At 38.5% G+C, this 12791-nt stretch overlaps 1 protein-coding gene across 1 annotated transcript in view; it reads left to right on the top strand.

The window, feature by feature from the left end:
• The window catches only part of COL28A1 (collagen type XXVIII alpha 1 chain), a 173206-nt gene extending 165303 nt beyond the window's left edge, over nucleotides 1-7903 (top strand). The window contains exons 34-35 of the mRNA XM_019030589.4: nucleotides 3560-3698; nucleotides 5284-7903. Of these exons, the coding sequence (XP_018886134.3) occupies nucleotides 3560-3698; nucleotides 5284-5456 (312 nt within the window). The 3' untranslated portion in view covers nucleotides 5457-7903. The remainder of the gene's footprint in view (nucleotides 1-3559; nucleotides 3699-5283) is intronic.
• The last annotated feature ends 4888 nt before the right edge of the window (nucleotides 7904-12791 follow it).

The following is a 12791-nucleotide window of genomic DNA, read 5'->3' as shown; positions in this document are numbered from 1 at the left end:
GGCTGTGGTGGAAGGGTTGATATTGAGAGCCTGAGGCAGAATAGAGAGGAAGAAGGAATGAAAGGTCCTGACCAGATATTCTGGGAGTAGTGGAAGACAAGGTTATAAAAATGTGGAGGAGGCTGGGCGTGGTGGCTCACATCTGTAATATCAGCTACTTGGGAGGCTGAGGCATGAGAACTGCTTGAATCTGGGAGGTGGAGGTTGCAGTGAGCCGAGATCGTGCTGGGCAACAGAGCGAGACTCTGTCTTCAAAATAATAATAATAACAATAAATGTTATAGAGTCATGGTGAAATATATAGAATGATCATAATATAGTATATTTTTTAAAATAGCATAGAGCATAGAAAACTGAACATACAGTATTTTTTTGTAACAACAACAACAAAAAAATGGATATGCACCTAGAAAAAAGACTAGGGAAAAATATACCTGAATGCCAACAATGACTGTCTTTAGGAGGTAGAATTACTTCTGATTTCTATTTTCTTTTTTTTGATATCCACATTTTCTAAAATTCCTTTCAGTTAACATGCTTGCTTTTGTGGTAAGGAAATTTTAAAAATAGCAAGCCATAATAATTACGCATTTGTTGAAATAATCTGACATCTCACTGAGCCAGAAAATTGATGAAATTATTTTCATTTATTAAAGTTAATTTTGCTTGTCTTGGAATCTGTGGGGTTATGTTAACAGATATCAAAATTTCCAAATGATTATGTGATTGAGAATGGAAACACACATTCCTAAGCTTAGAAGAGGTAAAATATAACTTTTGAGGACTCAGGACTTGAACAAGGTAAAGATTTGAAGGCTGAGTTAATTCTTTGAAGAAAACTGTGCTGCTTAGCCCGCCTCTTCAATGGAACAGACTCACCTTCTAGACCGTATATCTGAAGTGTAGACTAATGTCAGTTGGCTTTTATGTTTGATAAACTTACTCCTCAAACTTTTATTTCTTGCTTAAAACCAAATACATGCAGGCAAAAAAAAAAACAGTACTTTTTTTCCTGAAGGTTTGTCACTAGCTTACCAATAACTTTTGGAAAGTTTCTTAATCATTTATAGGTTTGTATTCCCCCCAGTAGAAAATAAGGGACTCGGTGCTGGGCTCAGGAGGCCAATGTGGAGGCTCATTTGAAGCCAGGAGTTTGAGACCAGCCTGGGCAACACAGCGAGACCCTATCTCTATAAAAAATAGAAAAGAAAATAAGGGACCAAGAAAGTTTTCCTCTAGCTTTAAATTCTCTAGTATAATGATTATTTTAAAAAGTTCACATTCAAATTGCTGTATGTGCATATAGGATCATTCTGAAAGAAAGAGGAACTTCAAGTAATCCATAGTTTTGTCTCCACTTGTACCAAAAGTTGTGTTTAGGGGATAGTGAAAATTTCCTATTGTATTTGAATTGTGTACCCTTTATATAGGGCTAATGACCAATCCAAATGGAAAAAAATCTTTGCTCTAAGTCACCTGATAGTAATTTAATCACTGTAAAAAATACACATACATGAGTAATAGTACTAATTACTTTTTCCCTCTTGTGTGTGTATGTATGCATGCACACACAAAAAAAAATCAAAAGCAATAGAACAGCTTAGCTGGCAGAGGGCAGTTAATGATGACAGCATACCAGGATCCCTGGGTAAAAAAGCATAAAAAACTATCTCAGTCACAGATTTGACTATTTAAATAAATAAAATTGCAAACAAACAAATAAACAAGAGAAACTCTTGCAAGGATAAATAACCAAGTGTCAGGACTCAGGTGAATGACTGATTCAATTGCATACAGCTGGAATCCAAGGAAAAATTTGAAAAAGAAAAAAGAATATAATTATTCCCGTAAAAGATTTGTCTAGCTCCTGGTAATTGTCAAGAATGACTGACATGATTTTTTGTTATTATACTTTAAGTTCTGGGATACATGTGCAGAATGTGCAGGTTTGTTACATAGGTATACACGTGCCATGGTGGTTTGCTGCACCCATCAACCTGTCATCTACTTTAGGTATTTCTCCTAATGCTATGCCTCCCCTAGCCCCCCACCCCCAGACAGGCCCCAGTGTGTGGTGTTCCCCTCCCTGTGCCCATGTGTTCTCATTGTTCAACTCCCACTTACGAGTGAGAACATGTGGTGTTTGGTTTTCTGTTCCTGTGTTAGTTTGCTAAGAATGATGGTTTCCAGCTTCACCCATGTCCCTGCAAAGGACATGAACTCATTTTTTTTATGGCTGCATAGTATTCCATGGTGTATATGTGCCACATTTTCTTTATCCAGTCTATCATTGATGAGCATTTGGGTTGGTTCCAAGTCTTTGCTATTGTGAATAGTGCTGCAATAAACATATGTGTGTGTGTCTTTATACTAGAACTTAAACAAATTTACAAGAAAAAACTCTATCAAAAAATGGGTGAAGGATATGAACAGATACTTCTCAAAAGAAGACATTTATGCAGCCAACAAACATGAAAAAAAGCTTATCATCACTGGTCATTAGAGAAATGTAAATCAAAACCACAATGAGATACCATTTCATGCCAGTTAGAATGGCGATCATTAAAAAGTCAGGAAACAATAGATGCTGGAGAGGATGTGGAGAAATAGGAACACTTTTAAACAGTTGGTGGGAGTGTAAATTAGTTCAACCATTGTGGAAGACAGTGTGGCAATTCCTCAAGGATCTAGAACCAGAAATACCATTTGACCCAGCAGTCCCATTACTGGGTCTATACCCAAGGATTATAAATCATTCTACTATAAGGGCACTATTTTTTAAAAAAAGTAAAATGCCTTTCTTTCTTGTTTCATTATATATCATAAATTTGGGTGAAACTTGGAAATTTTAGTCCAGAAAATTTGCTTTTGAAACAAAAATCCTTTGTTCTTTAGATATCAAACATTTCTTAGAGCATCTTATATGTTAAGCATCCTACAGCATTTGGTATTAGCTGGGGTCTGATAATAGAAAGAGCAGGCAAAGGTGTCTGCAGCTGAGATTTGGGTAAACAATCAAAAAGTGGCCACTATTGTTTTTATTTCACCTGTATTATTGTCTTCTGCTACCCTAATTCCCAATCTCAAAATTGACTGAGTTCATGGTAAATATTTTGGAATATATTGTTAAGACGTCTAGTGTTAGGAAATGGAGAAAGGCCATAAAAACGTTAAAGAAATGAGTGGTTATTTTCTCATAGCAGTGGCTAAGAATGAAAATAAACTCCTCTCAACTTCGTATCTTTCACACCTGCTTTGGATGTTCCAGCACCCAAAAATCTGTGCCTGGAGGTGGGCTGCGTGTGTGTGTGTTTGTGTGTACATGTGTGTGTACACAGAAATACACCCACACCAAGTGGTGGGAAAATCCACAACTTGGGTATTCAGGGATGCATGACACAGAGGAGGGGCATTATTTCCTGAGTTCTATTTGAAATAGTATCAGAGAGCTAGGGAAACACAGCATGGCTGAACTAGTCCTCATATGTTCCCAAAAGCAAACTAGTATTTTTTTTACTTGATATTATCAGAAACACAAAATGTGAATTTTTTTGTGTAGTTGAGTGTCACCAGAGACCAGGATGAAGATGATAAGGCTCCAGAGCCAACCTGGGCTGATGATCTGCCTGCCACTACCTCATCTGAGGCCACCACCACCCCCAGGCCACTGCTCAGCACCCCTGTGGATGGGGCAGAGGGTAGGTAAACCAGAACTCCAAGTCCCATTTTGATTCTACGGTCTTGTGCACAGATTTGGTGCACAAAGGAAAGAGAGATCTGCCAATCTGCTACTGTATCTACAATGTGAGGAAGGCACAGGGTTACCCAGAGAGAAAATGTTACGATTCTAAACAAGCAGGACAAAATATAGTTTTCACTAGACTATATGTAGAATTTGAAAACTGTGGAGTAAATTTGGTCTGTGAAGAATTTCAAAGTTGTTATTTATTATTTTAATTTGAATGCCTTTAGAGGGGATTACATTCTCCTGTTTACCGTAGTCTGTACTGCTCCCTATTGTCTTACATGTGCCCTTCACACATGTAGGCATTTGAATTTGTGATCCTTTTATTGCGCAGGAAAGAGAAACAAGCTAAAATCTAGATTCTGATTCATTAACATATTTTCTATGGAGTTAATATCTACAGAAAATGTATTATTACGTACATATTTTCTGCAGAACATGAGAGACAATTTTTGTGCTCAAAAGTTTAGATTATCTTTAAAATGAGTTACACAATGTACATTATTTGGTTTTGTTTTTAAGGGCAGAGGTAGTAGAAATCTATGGCTCATTTCCATTTGGTCTAGGGAGTCTTCATAGTAGAGGTAGATTTAGAGGTAAGTTTTAGAAAATAAATGAACCAAGGCATACCCCAAATCTGGGAAAATGTTTAAGGAAGAGAAAGTGCTGGTTTAGCTATTGCAAAATCAAGTTTATCACATATAAGTCCCAGATAGCAATTATCTACTTGGGGATTTTTTTGTGTGTTTTTTGGCTTCTCCCACCTTGGCATCACTTCCTGAAGTAGGAAATACTAATCAAGGCACTCCAGAGTACCAAACAATAAAAAGGGATTTAGCAAATGAGGAGTTCCATAATTAAAGGAACCTTATTAGGACAATGTGGCTTTATTGTTACAGCTGTCCTATGCTTTCTTATAGTAGATGTATTTCTACGATAAGACAATATGACGTTAGAAAGTTGTATCATGTTTTTAGTGTCCTGCAAGAGCTGCTCTTTTAAAAATATAATTGTAATATAAAGACAGTCCTTCATTTTACTTTTTTTTTTTTTGTAACTTAAAGAGTTTTCCTTTCATAGTAGGCAATTGCATGTGATCATAGTGGTGCCTTCTGTGAACAGAATGGGAGGAAATGTGTACAGAAAGTGGAAATATTTTTTATTCCAAATATTAATTTGATTGTAAATCAAATCCAGTGTAAATGAAAGAAGTCCTGTCTTTCTAATCCCCACAAAAGTATTAGCCAATGAAGTCTCACTTAGGCTTTCAGGGAAATAAACATTTTTAATGTGGTTTCATGAGGATCAAAAACTTTCATGTTTTCAAAAGAGTTAATATCTAGTAGCAGAGTTTCAGGTGGTGAGGGAAATATTTTGGGTTTTAGGGAATCCTTCTTTCACTGACTTAGAACCACATTTTCTTGGTTCGTTAGTGTGCATGAAGAATAAAGTTTATTTATATAACTTTATACAGTTTTTATTTTTCATGTCTTCAGTATAAGAAAAATCCGTGACACATTTTCCTTTTCTCACTCTAGATCCTAGATGTTTGGAAGCCTTGAAGCCTGGAAACTGTGGTGAATATGTGGTTCGATGGTATTATGACAAACAGGTCAACTCTTGTGCCCGATTTTGGTTCAGTGGCTGTAATGGCTCAGGAAATAGATTCAACAGTGAAAAGGAATGTCAAGAAACCTGCATTCAAGGATGAGCAAGTAAATTGGCCTGTCTCTATCAAAAGCATAGAACTCCCTAATTTCCACATATTCACCCAATACAAATACAGCGCTATATTTGAGTGTATACTGAGTATTTACAACTTATACATGTAATTGAATTCTCACTACAGCCCTAGGATGTACATATTATTAACCACTTATATAGGTAAGAAAGCTGAGGCTCTGAGAAGTTTAGTAAGTTGTCAACTGTCACCCAACTAAAAAGTTTCAGAGCTGAGGATTTAGACTTAGAGCTGTGTAACTTCAATACACAGACTCTACCTACTTCACAACCTGCAATGTGATTCTGATTCCTTTAATTCCTGTTGTATGTACTATGTCAGCTCAAACCCCTACCCTTGTCCCTGTCCATACCTCCACCCACTCACCTCCCTAACCTCCTTATGTCCCTGACAGTAGCAAGACGTAGGTGATAGGAAGGACTTTGGTGTGGGAATTAGAAATGATGTAAATGTTTACGGAGGAGTGCTGGGATAGGAGTCAGGATGGTGAGGGTAGTTAGATTTTTGCCTCACTTGCCCTGAAAGTGGTAATAGGGAGAAACCAATCTGAATTACAATTACTTAAATGTATCACAAACTGTCACTTTGTATTCCTCCAACATGTTTGGTAACAAGTGTTTAATGTATGTTAAAACAAAGAAGCTTTTTATACCCTTCCATTAAAATATGTCAGTGGGCCCTTCCATTTTATGGAGTGGAATGAGAAGGCCCTTGACAGCCAGGAACCACTTGAAGTTGGCATCCACTCTTGAACAGTGTGTATTAAAGACAGGATTCACACTGAAAAGTGAGCCACCAAATTGAAATGCGAGTAATGGAGAGTAACGGAGAATTGACTCTGTCATTTTATAATACTTTTGCAAGATCCTGTCTGGGAAGAGCATTAGTTCTGAGCTGAGTTCAGACAGCACTTGCATATTTCTTTCTTTTTTTTTTTTTTTTTTTCCAGACAGAATCTTGCTGTGTCACCCAGGCTGGAGTGCAGTGGGAAAATCTCAGCTCACTGCAACCTCCCGCTCCTGGGTTCAAGCGATTCTCCTGCCTCAACCTCCTGGGTAGCTGGGATTACAAGCATGCGCCACCATGCCCAGCTAATTTTTGTATTCTTAGCAGAGACGAAGTTTCACCATGTTGGTCAGGCTGGTCACGAACTCTTGACCTCGTGATCCACCTGCCTTGGCCTCCCAAAGTGCTGAGATTACAGGCTTGAGCCACCCCGCCCGGCCACATATTTCATCTTACAAAACTCTTTCTCAGCTGGGCCCTGTGGCTCACGCCTGTAATCCCAGCACTTTGGAAGGCCAAGGTGGGCGGATCACCTGAGGTCAGGAGTTTGAGAACAGCCTGGCCAACATGGTAAAACCCCGTCTCTACTAAGAATACAAAAATTAGCCAGGCCTGGTGGTGTGCACCTGTAATCCCAGTTACCCAGGAGACTGAGGCAGGAGAATCGCTTGACCCTGGGAGGCAGAGGTTGCAGAGAGCCAAGATTGCCCCATTGCACTCCAGCCTGGGTGACACAGCAAGACTCTGTCTCAAAACAAAAACAAAAACAAAAAACAAAATACTTTCTCCTTCTATCAGGTCTACCCTCATTCAATTCAACAGTGCAAAAAAGAGCACTCAAGGAAGAAGGAGATGGAAGAATAGCCATCTTGGTAGAAATAATGATATGTACAATTTTTTATTTAATTAAAATTATATTATGTAATATTTGATACTACAAAAGAAGATAATGCAACATGTTTGTCAATTTTTTTTTATTATACTTTAAGTTTTAGGGTACGTGTGCACAAAGTGCAGGTTTGTTACATATGTATACATGTGCCATGTTGGTGTGCTGCACCCATTAACTCGTCATTTAACATTAGGTATATTTCCTAATGCTATCCCTCCCCACTCCCCCCACCCCACAACAGGCCCCGGTGTGTGATGTTCCCCTTCCTGTGTCCATGTGTTCTCATTGTTCAACTCCCACCTATGAGTGAGAACATGCGGTGTTTGGTTTTTTGTCCTTGTGACAGTTTGCTGAGAATGATGGTTTCCAGCTTCATCCATGTCCCTACAAAGGACATGAACTCATCATTTTTTATGGCTGCATAGTATTCTGTGGTGTATATGTAGCATGCTTGTCAATTTAAAAACATGATAAGATGAACACCAGTGAACACATCACCTAGAGAATGAAGCAAACATCAAAAATTCTATTGAAGCTTCCCGTGTGGCCCTCCACCATCCCAGCTCTCTATTCCATGCCAGGGATATCCCATTTTGAACTTCGTATTTACCATGTCAATGTGCTGTTGACTTTTATAGGTAATTTTACATGTAAAACTCTATATATCTCTATGTGTTGCTAAACAATAAATATTTAGCCTTGCTTATTTTACAGTTTTACAAAAATGGTGTCAATGGTGTCATACGCTAGTCTTCTGCAACTTACTATTTTCATTCAATGTTGTAACTAATCCATATATTTTATGATATATAAATGTACTCTAGATAATTTATTATTTAGCTTTTTTGAGCTTTAAAAATCTTCCATCATAATATGTAATTCTCTACAACTCACTAGATTATTGCATTATAATTCATACATGTTCATTTACTTCCACGGTTGTATATTTGTGTGAATATACCACAATATGCCTCATCTATGATCAGTTAAGTTCTCCTATTTCATTTTCCGCAGTATTCTGCCACTGTTGCTGTGAATGCTCTTATTCATGTCTCTTGGTACACACACATCAGTGTTTTTCTGGGTTATATTCCCCAAAAGTAGGATTTCTGGGTTGCAGAGTATGTAAACGTTCAAAAGTAGTATATCATACCCATTTGTTTCCTGAAGTGTCTGAGCCAATTTATTATAAATTCCCACCAGTTGCATATAAAAGTTCCCATTGCTTGATATTCTTATCAACATTTAGTATTATCAGATTTCTTTATTTTGCTAGTATAGGTATAAAATGGTATCCTATTTTATTTTATATTTGTTTTTGAGGTGGAGTGTTGCTCTGTTGCCCAGAGTGTTGCAGTGGTACAATCTCAGCTCACTGCAACCTCCACCTCCCGGACTCAAGTGATCGTCTCACCTCAGCCTCCTGAGTAGCTAGGACTACAGCCGCCTGCCACCATGCCAAGCTAACTTTTGTATTTTTAGTAGAAGTGGGGTTTTGCCATGTTGTCCGGGCTGGTCTTGAACTCCTGGCCTCAAGTGATCCAGGAGCCTCAGCCTCCCAAAGTGTTTGGATTATAGGTGTGAGCCACTGTGTCTGGCCAGTATATTATTTTTATTTACCTTTCTCTGGTGACACCTTACCATGTTTATTTACCCTCTGTGCTGCTGCTTCTGTGAAATACCTGTTTATAATTAGGAAAGATTTTCTTTATTGGATTGTTTGTCTTTTCCTTATTGAGTTCTTGGAATTCCTGTATATCTGAAATATAATTCTTTGCTAATTATTTGTGTTGCTAATATCTTCATAGTTTGTCTTTTTACTTTTTTCTTATTTTAACAAACTCAGTTTTAATGCAGTCCAATTTACCCATCTTTCCTTTTGTGGCTGGCACTTTTGTTCCTTCTTTATTCCACTCAGCCTGTCAGCGTCTCAGTCATCTTTCTCGGGTGAGAAATGTCCTTAGGACAAAAATGACTCTGAGTGCTGGCTCCACCTCACTAGATAATCATCTTCGTGCCAGGTAACTTCTTAGGAGCCTATTAGCTCTTTGGTGTCAGAGGCATCCAAACCAGAGTGACTCCACCTTGAATAAAGGCTGCATAAAGCCAAACCTGCCGGGTTACATTCCCAGGAAGTCAGGTACTCTTGGTCACAAGATATTTATGGTTAAGGGAACAAGTTAATGGTGCTAATTAATTAAGTAAGACTCAGAAGTTATGGAAGTGTCCCAATATTTTAAGAACAAAAAGCATTCTTAGTTTTAGAGTTTCACATTAGAAATAATAATATACTCATAGATTCTTGCTGAAATCAATAGTTGCAGAAGAGAATAACAATACTAATAGCCTGTCACAAGCTGATCACAAGCCTTTATAATAAAGCACATTATTTTTAGCTCTAATACCCTATATAAGCAAGTATTAAGTTTTAGGTAGGGGCGTTCCTCCTGTTGCTTTTTGAGGACACCCTACTCTGTAATAAGAGTAGCCTCTAATAAACTATCTTAATTTCACTATACTTTGATACTTGCCCTGAATTCTTTACTGCACACAATCTGTGAACCTGCTCCTGTAGTCTGGGTTGACACCCCTTTTCCAGTAACATTGGTAATTTCTAGGTGCTTAAAATAAATTTTTTTTGGCCAGGTGCGGTGGCTCATGCCTGTAATCGCAGCACTTTGGGAGGTTAAGGTGGGCAGATCGCTTGAGCCCAGAAGTTTCAGACCAGCCTGGGCAACATGGGAAAACTCCATCTCTACAAAAAATTTAAAAAATTAGCCATACATCATGATGGGTGCCTGTAGTCCCAGCTACTTGAGAGGCTGAGGTGGGAGGATCACTTGAGTCCAAGAGGTCAAGGTTGCAGTCAGAGTGACACCAAGACCCCATCTCAAAAAAAAAAAATTTTTTTTCTCCTTTATCTTCTTTAGTTGTCCTCCGCATGAAAATGGGTATGAGTTATAGAAATAGCCTTTACCATATTTTTTGTTGTAGGATGGAGAGCTATGGGTATTTTCTCATTTCCTGGATGCCCACAGTGCATTGAAACATAGGTGTCAGTCACTATATTGTTGTTGGAAAGTAGAAGGACCCTTTAGAGTATCTAGGCTGCTATTTTGACGGGAGAAAAAGTACTTACATTTCTTGTTCAAGCTTTTCACAGCTTTGCCCACATAGAAAACTGATATGGAAGCATGTTGTAAATGTTGACTTGGGTGTTTGTCCTTTTGTCTGCAGTGTCCTTCTCCTCCTTCCCTGACTGACCACATCTTATTACTGCAAGGACAACCTGAAGGCCTCTTTCTTTGTGGTACCCTCTCATCTCTACCAATTGAGTGGCAACCAAAATGAGTGGCTGAGGCACAGGTCTCAATGATCGAGGTTTATTAAGCCAACTTTAGGGCAAATCCAGGGAAAACACCCATTTGAAGAGGATTTCAGAAGGTTTAGTATTTATACATTTCTGTAAAGTGGGGAAGGCATGTAGGAAGAGGGACAGCTAGGCAGAAAGGCAAATAGTTATATTCCTGTGTGTCTTTCATTAGTGCCCAGTAGATCTACATTTTACACAAGACAAGTTGAAGGTCTGAAGAGAAAAAGAGAGTGAAGCAAGAGCCAATTATGTAGACGTCTCTGGGTAGGTGGAGGAAAGATTGATCTCTTGTCTTTGTTCTGCACCTGGGAAGATAAACTTGTAATCAACGTTATCAGTGTGGAATTGAACAGACTTCAGTTTAGGAACTAGACTTGGATTGTAGACCTATAGTTACAACTGGCATGTCCTTGTTTGTGGGAGGCCAGGAAAGAATTTACCTATGAATGATCTGTTGGGGGCAGTGCTTTCCAGATGCCTAATGCCTTTTACTTTTCCATGGGGATCTGGCTGATCAGCTATTCATTTGGAAGAGAGTAATACAATGACTCAGCCCCAGGCTTAACCTTTTCTTTTGCATAAGAATTTGGGGAGGTCCCGAGACTTTTTTCCTTTCCCTTACGTGGTCCACTCACTCCCAACACTAAGGACCCAAAGCCCTTGGCTTATGCCTCCATTCTGCACACTGATGTCAGGCTGAGCTACTTTGCTCTTAGTTGAGGCACATCTGCGTTAATTTCCTTTTGCTGCTATAACAAATTACTACAGATTTGGTGGCTTAAACAACAACAATGTGTTATGTTATAATTTTGTAGGTCAGAAGTCTGACGAAGGTCTCACTGGGCTAAAATCAAAGTGTCCATAGGGCTGTGTTTCTTCTGGAGGATCTGAGGGATAATTCATTTCCTTGTCTTTTCCAACATCTAAAGGCCACCTACATTCCTTGGCTCATAGTTCCTCTATTTTTAAAGCCAGCAACAGCATGTTGGGTCCTTCACATTCTGCCATCCTTCTGGTTTTCTGAGTAGAGCTGGAAAAGATTTTCTGCTTTTAAGGACTCATGTGATTAGATTGGGCCCACCTGAATAATCCAGAATAATCTTGCTACCTCAAAGTCCTTCAGTTTAGTTACATCTACAAAGTCCCTTTTGCCATGTAAGGTAGCATATATACAGGAGAGATTGGGGAGCAGACATCTCTGGGGCCATTATTCCATCTGCCACAACAGCTGTGTCCTCTGCCTGCTCTCTGAGCTACTTACGAGTGAAGACATGCCTTGTTTATCTTTGTATCCCTGGTTCCTTACATTCAAGAACTCAATAAATTAAAAATTGAACTCATTTTATAAAAGTCATTACAGAAATAATGAGCTACTTGTAAGACGGGAATAGAAAAAGATCAGAAAACAAACAAACCAAAAAACAACCCACACTAGTTTAAAAGGAGACTAAGAGAGAAGGGATATATCAATGAGTGAGGGTTGTCGAGACCAAGGTTTTGTCATGCAGATGAAGTCTCCAGGTAGCAGGCTTCAGAGAGAATAGACTGTAAATATTTCCTTTCAGACTTAACGAGTGTGTTCTATCAGTAATTCCAAAAGGAAAGAGAGTAGAATGAGACAAGTATGGCTCCCTCTTCCCATGATGGCCTGAACTAGTTTTTCAGGTTAACTTTGGAATGCCCTTGACTGAGAGGAGGGGTCCAGTCAGATGGTAGAGGGGGACCTTGGAATTTTATTTTTGGTTTATAGCCCCAAGTCATATGTCACACTCACTCATACACACACATACACACACACATGACATTTTGTTTTTTTAATTTTTAAAATATTGGACTGATTTAATGTCTATATGTACCCATCATTTTACATAAATTAGTAATTTTTGAAAAAATCTTTCATTTAAATGAACTAATTCATTTAAAGTCATATCAGACTCCAAAAATTAGGAATCCTTAAAGCCTGTTTTAATCAAGTTAAGAAAATATGGGCTCTTAGAATTACCAAGAAATCTTAGTCTTCCAATCCTATGTCCCCTCTATTGCTATTGTAACCTTTAGACAAACACCCCAAGCAACTGGGCATTCTTGGGGTTTCAGGAAGGTTATTATCTCTTCCAAGGGCAGCTCATTCTTAGACAACACTGCCTTCCGTTGCTGTAATTGGAGCTGGATGTCTTCTGTGGCTTCTGGCCTCCTACTCTGACCTTGTAAAGCCAATCGTAATAATTGTGTTATTATTGTAAGACAGTCAATA

This window comes from Gorilla gorilla, chromosome 6 (assembly GCF_029281585.2).
Source record: "Gorilla gorilla gorilla isolate KB3781 chromosome 6, NHGRI_mGorGor1-v2.1_pri, whole genome shotgun sequence".
NCBI lineage: Eukaryota > Metazoa > Chordata > Mammalia > Primates > Hominidae > Gorilla > Gorilla gorilla.
Note: the sequence above shows the minus strand (reverse complement) of the source record. Positions and strands in the feature narration are given on the sequence as shown.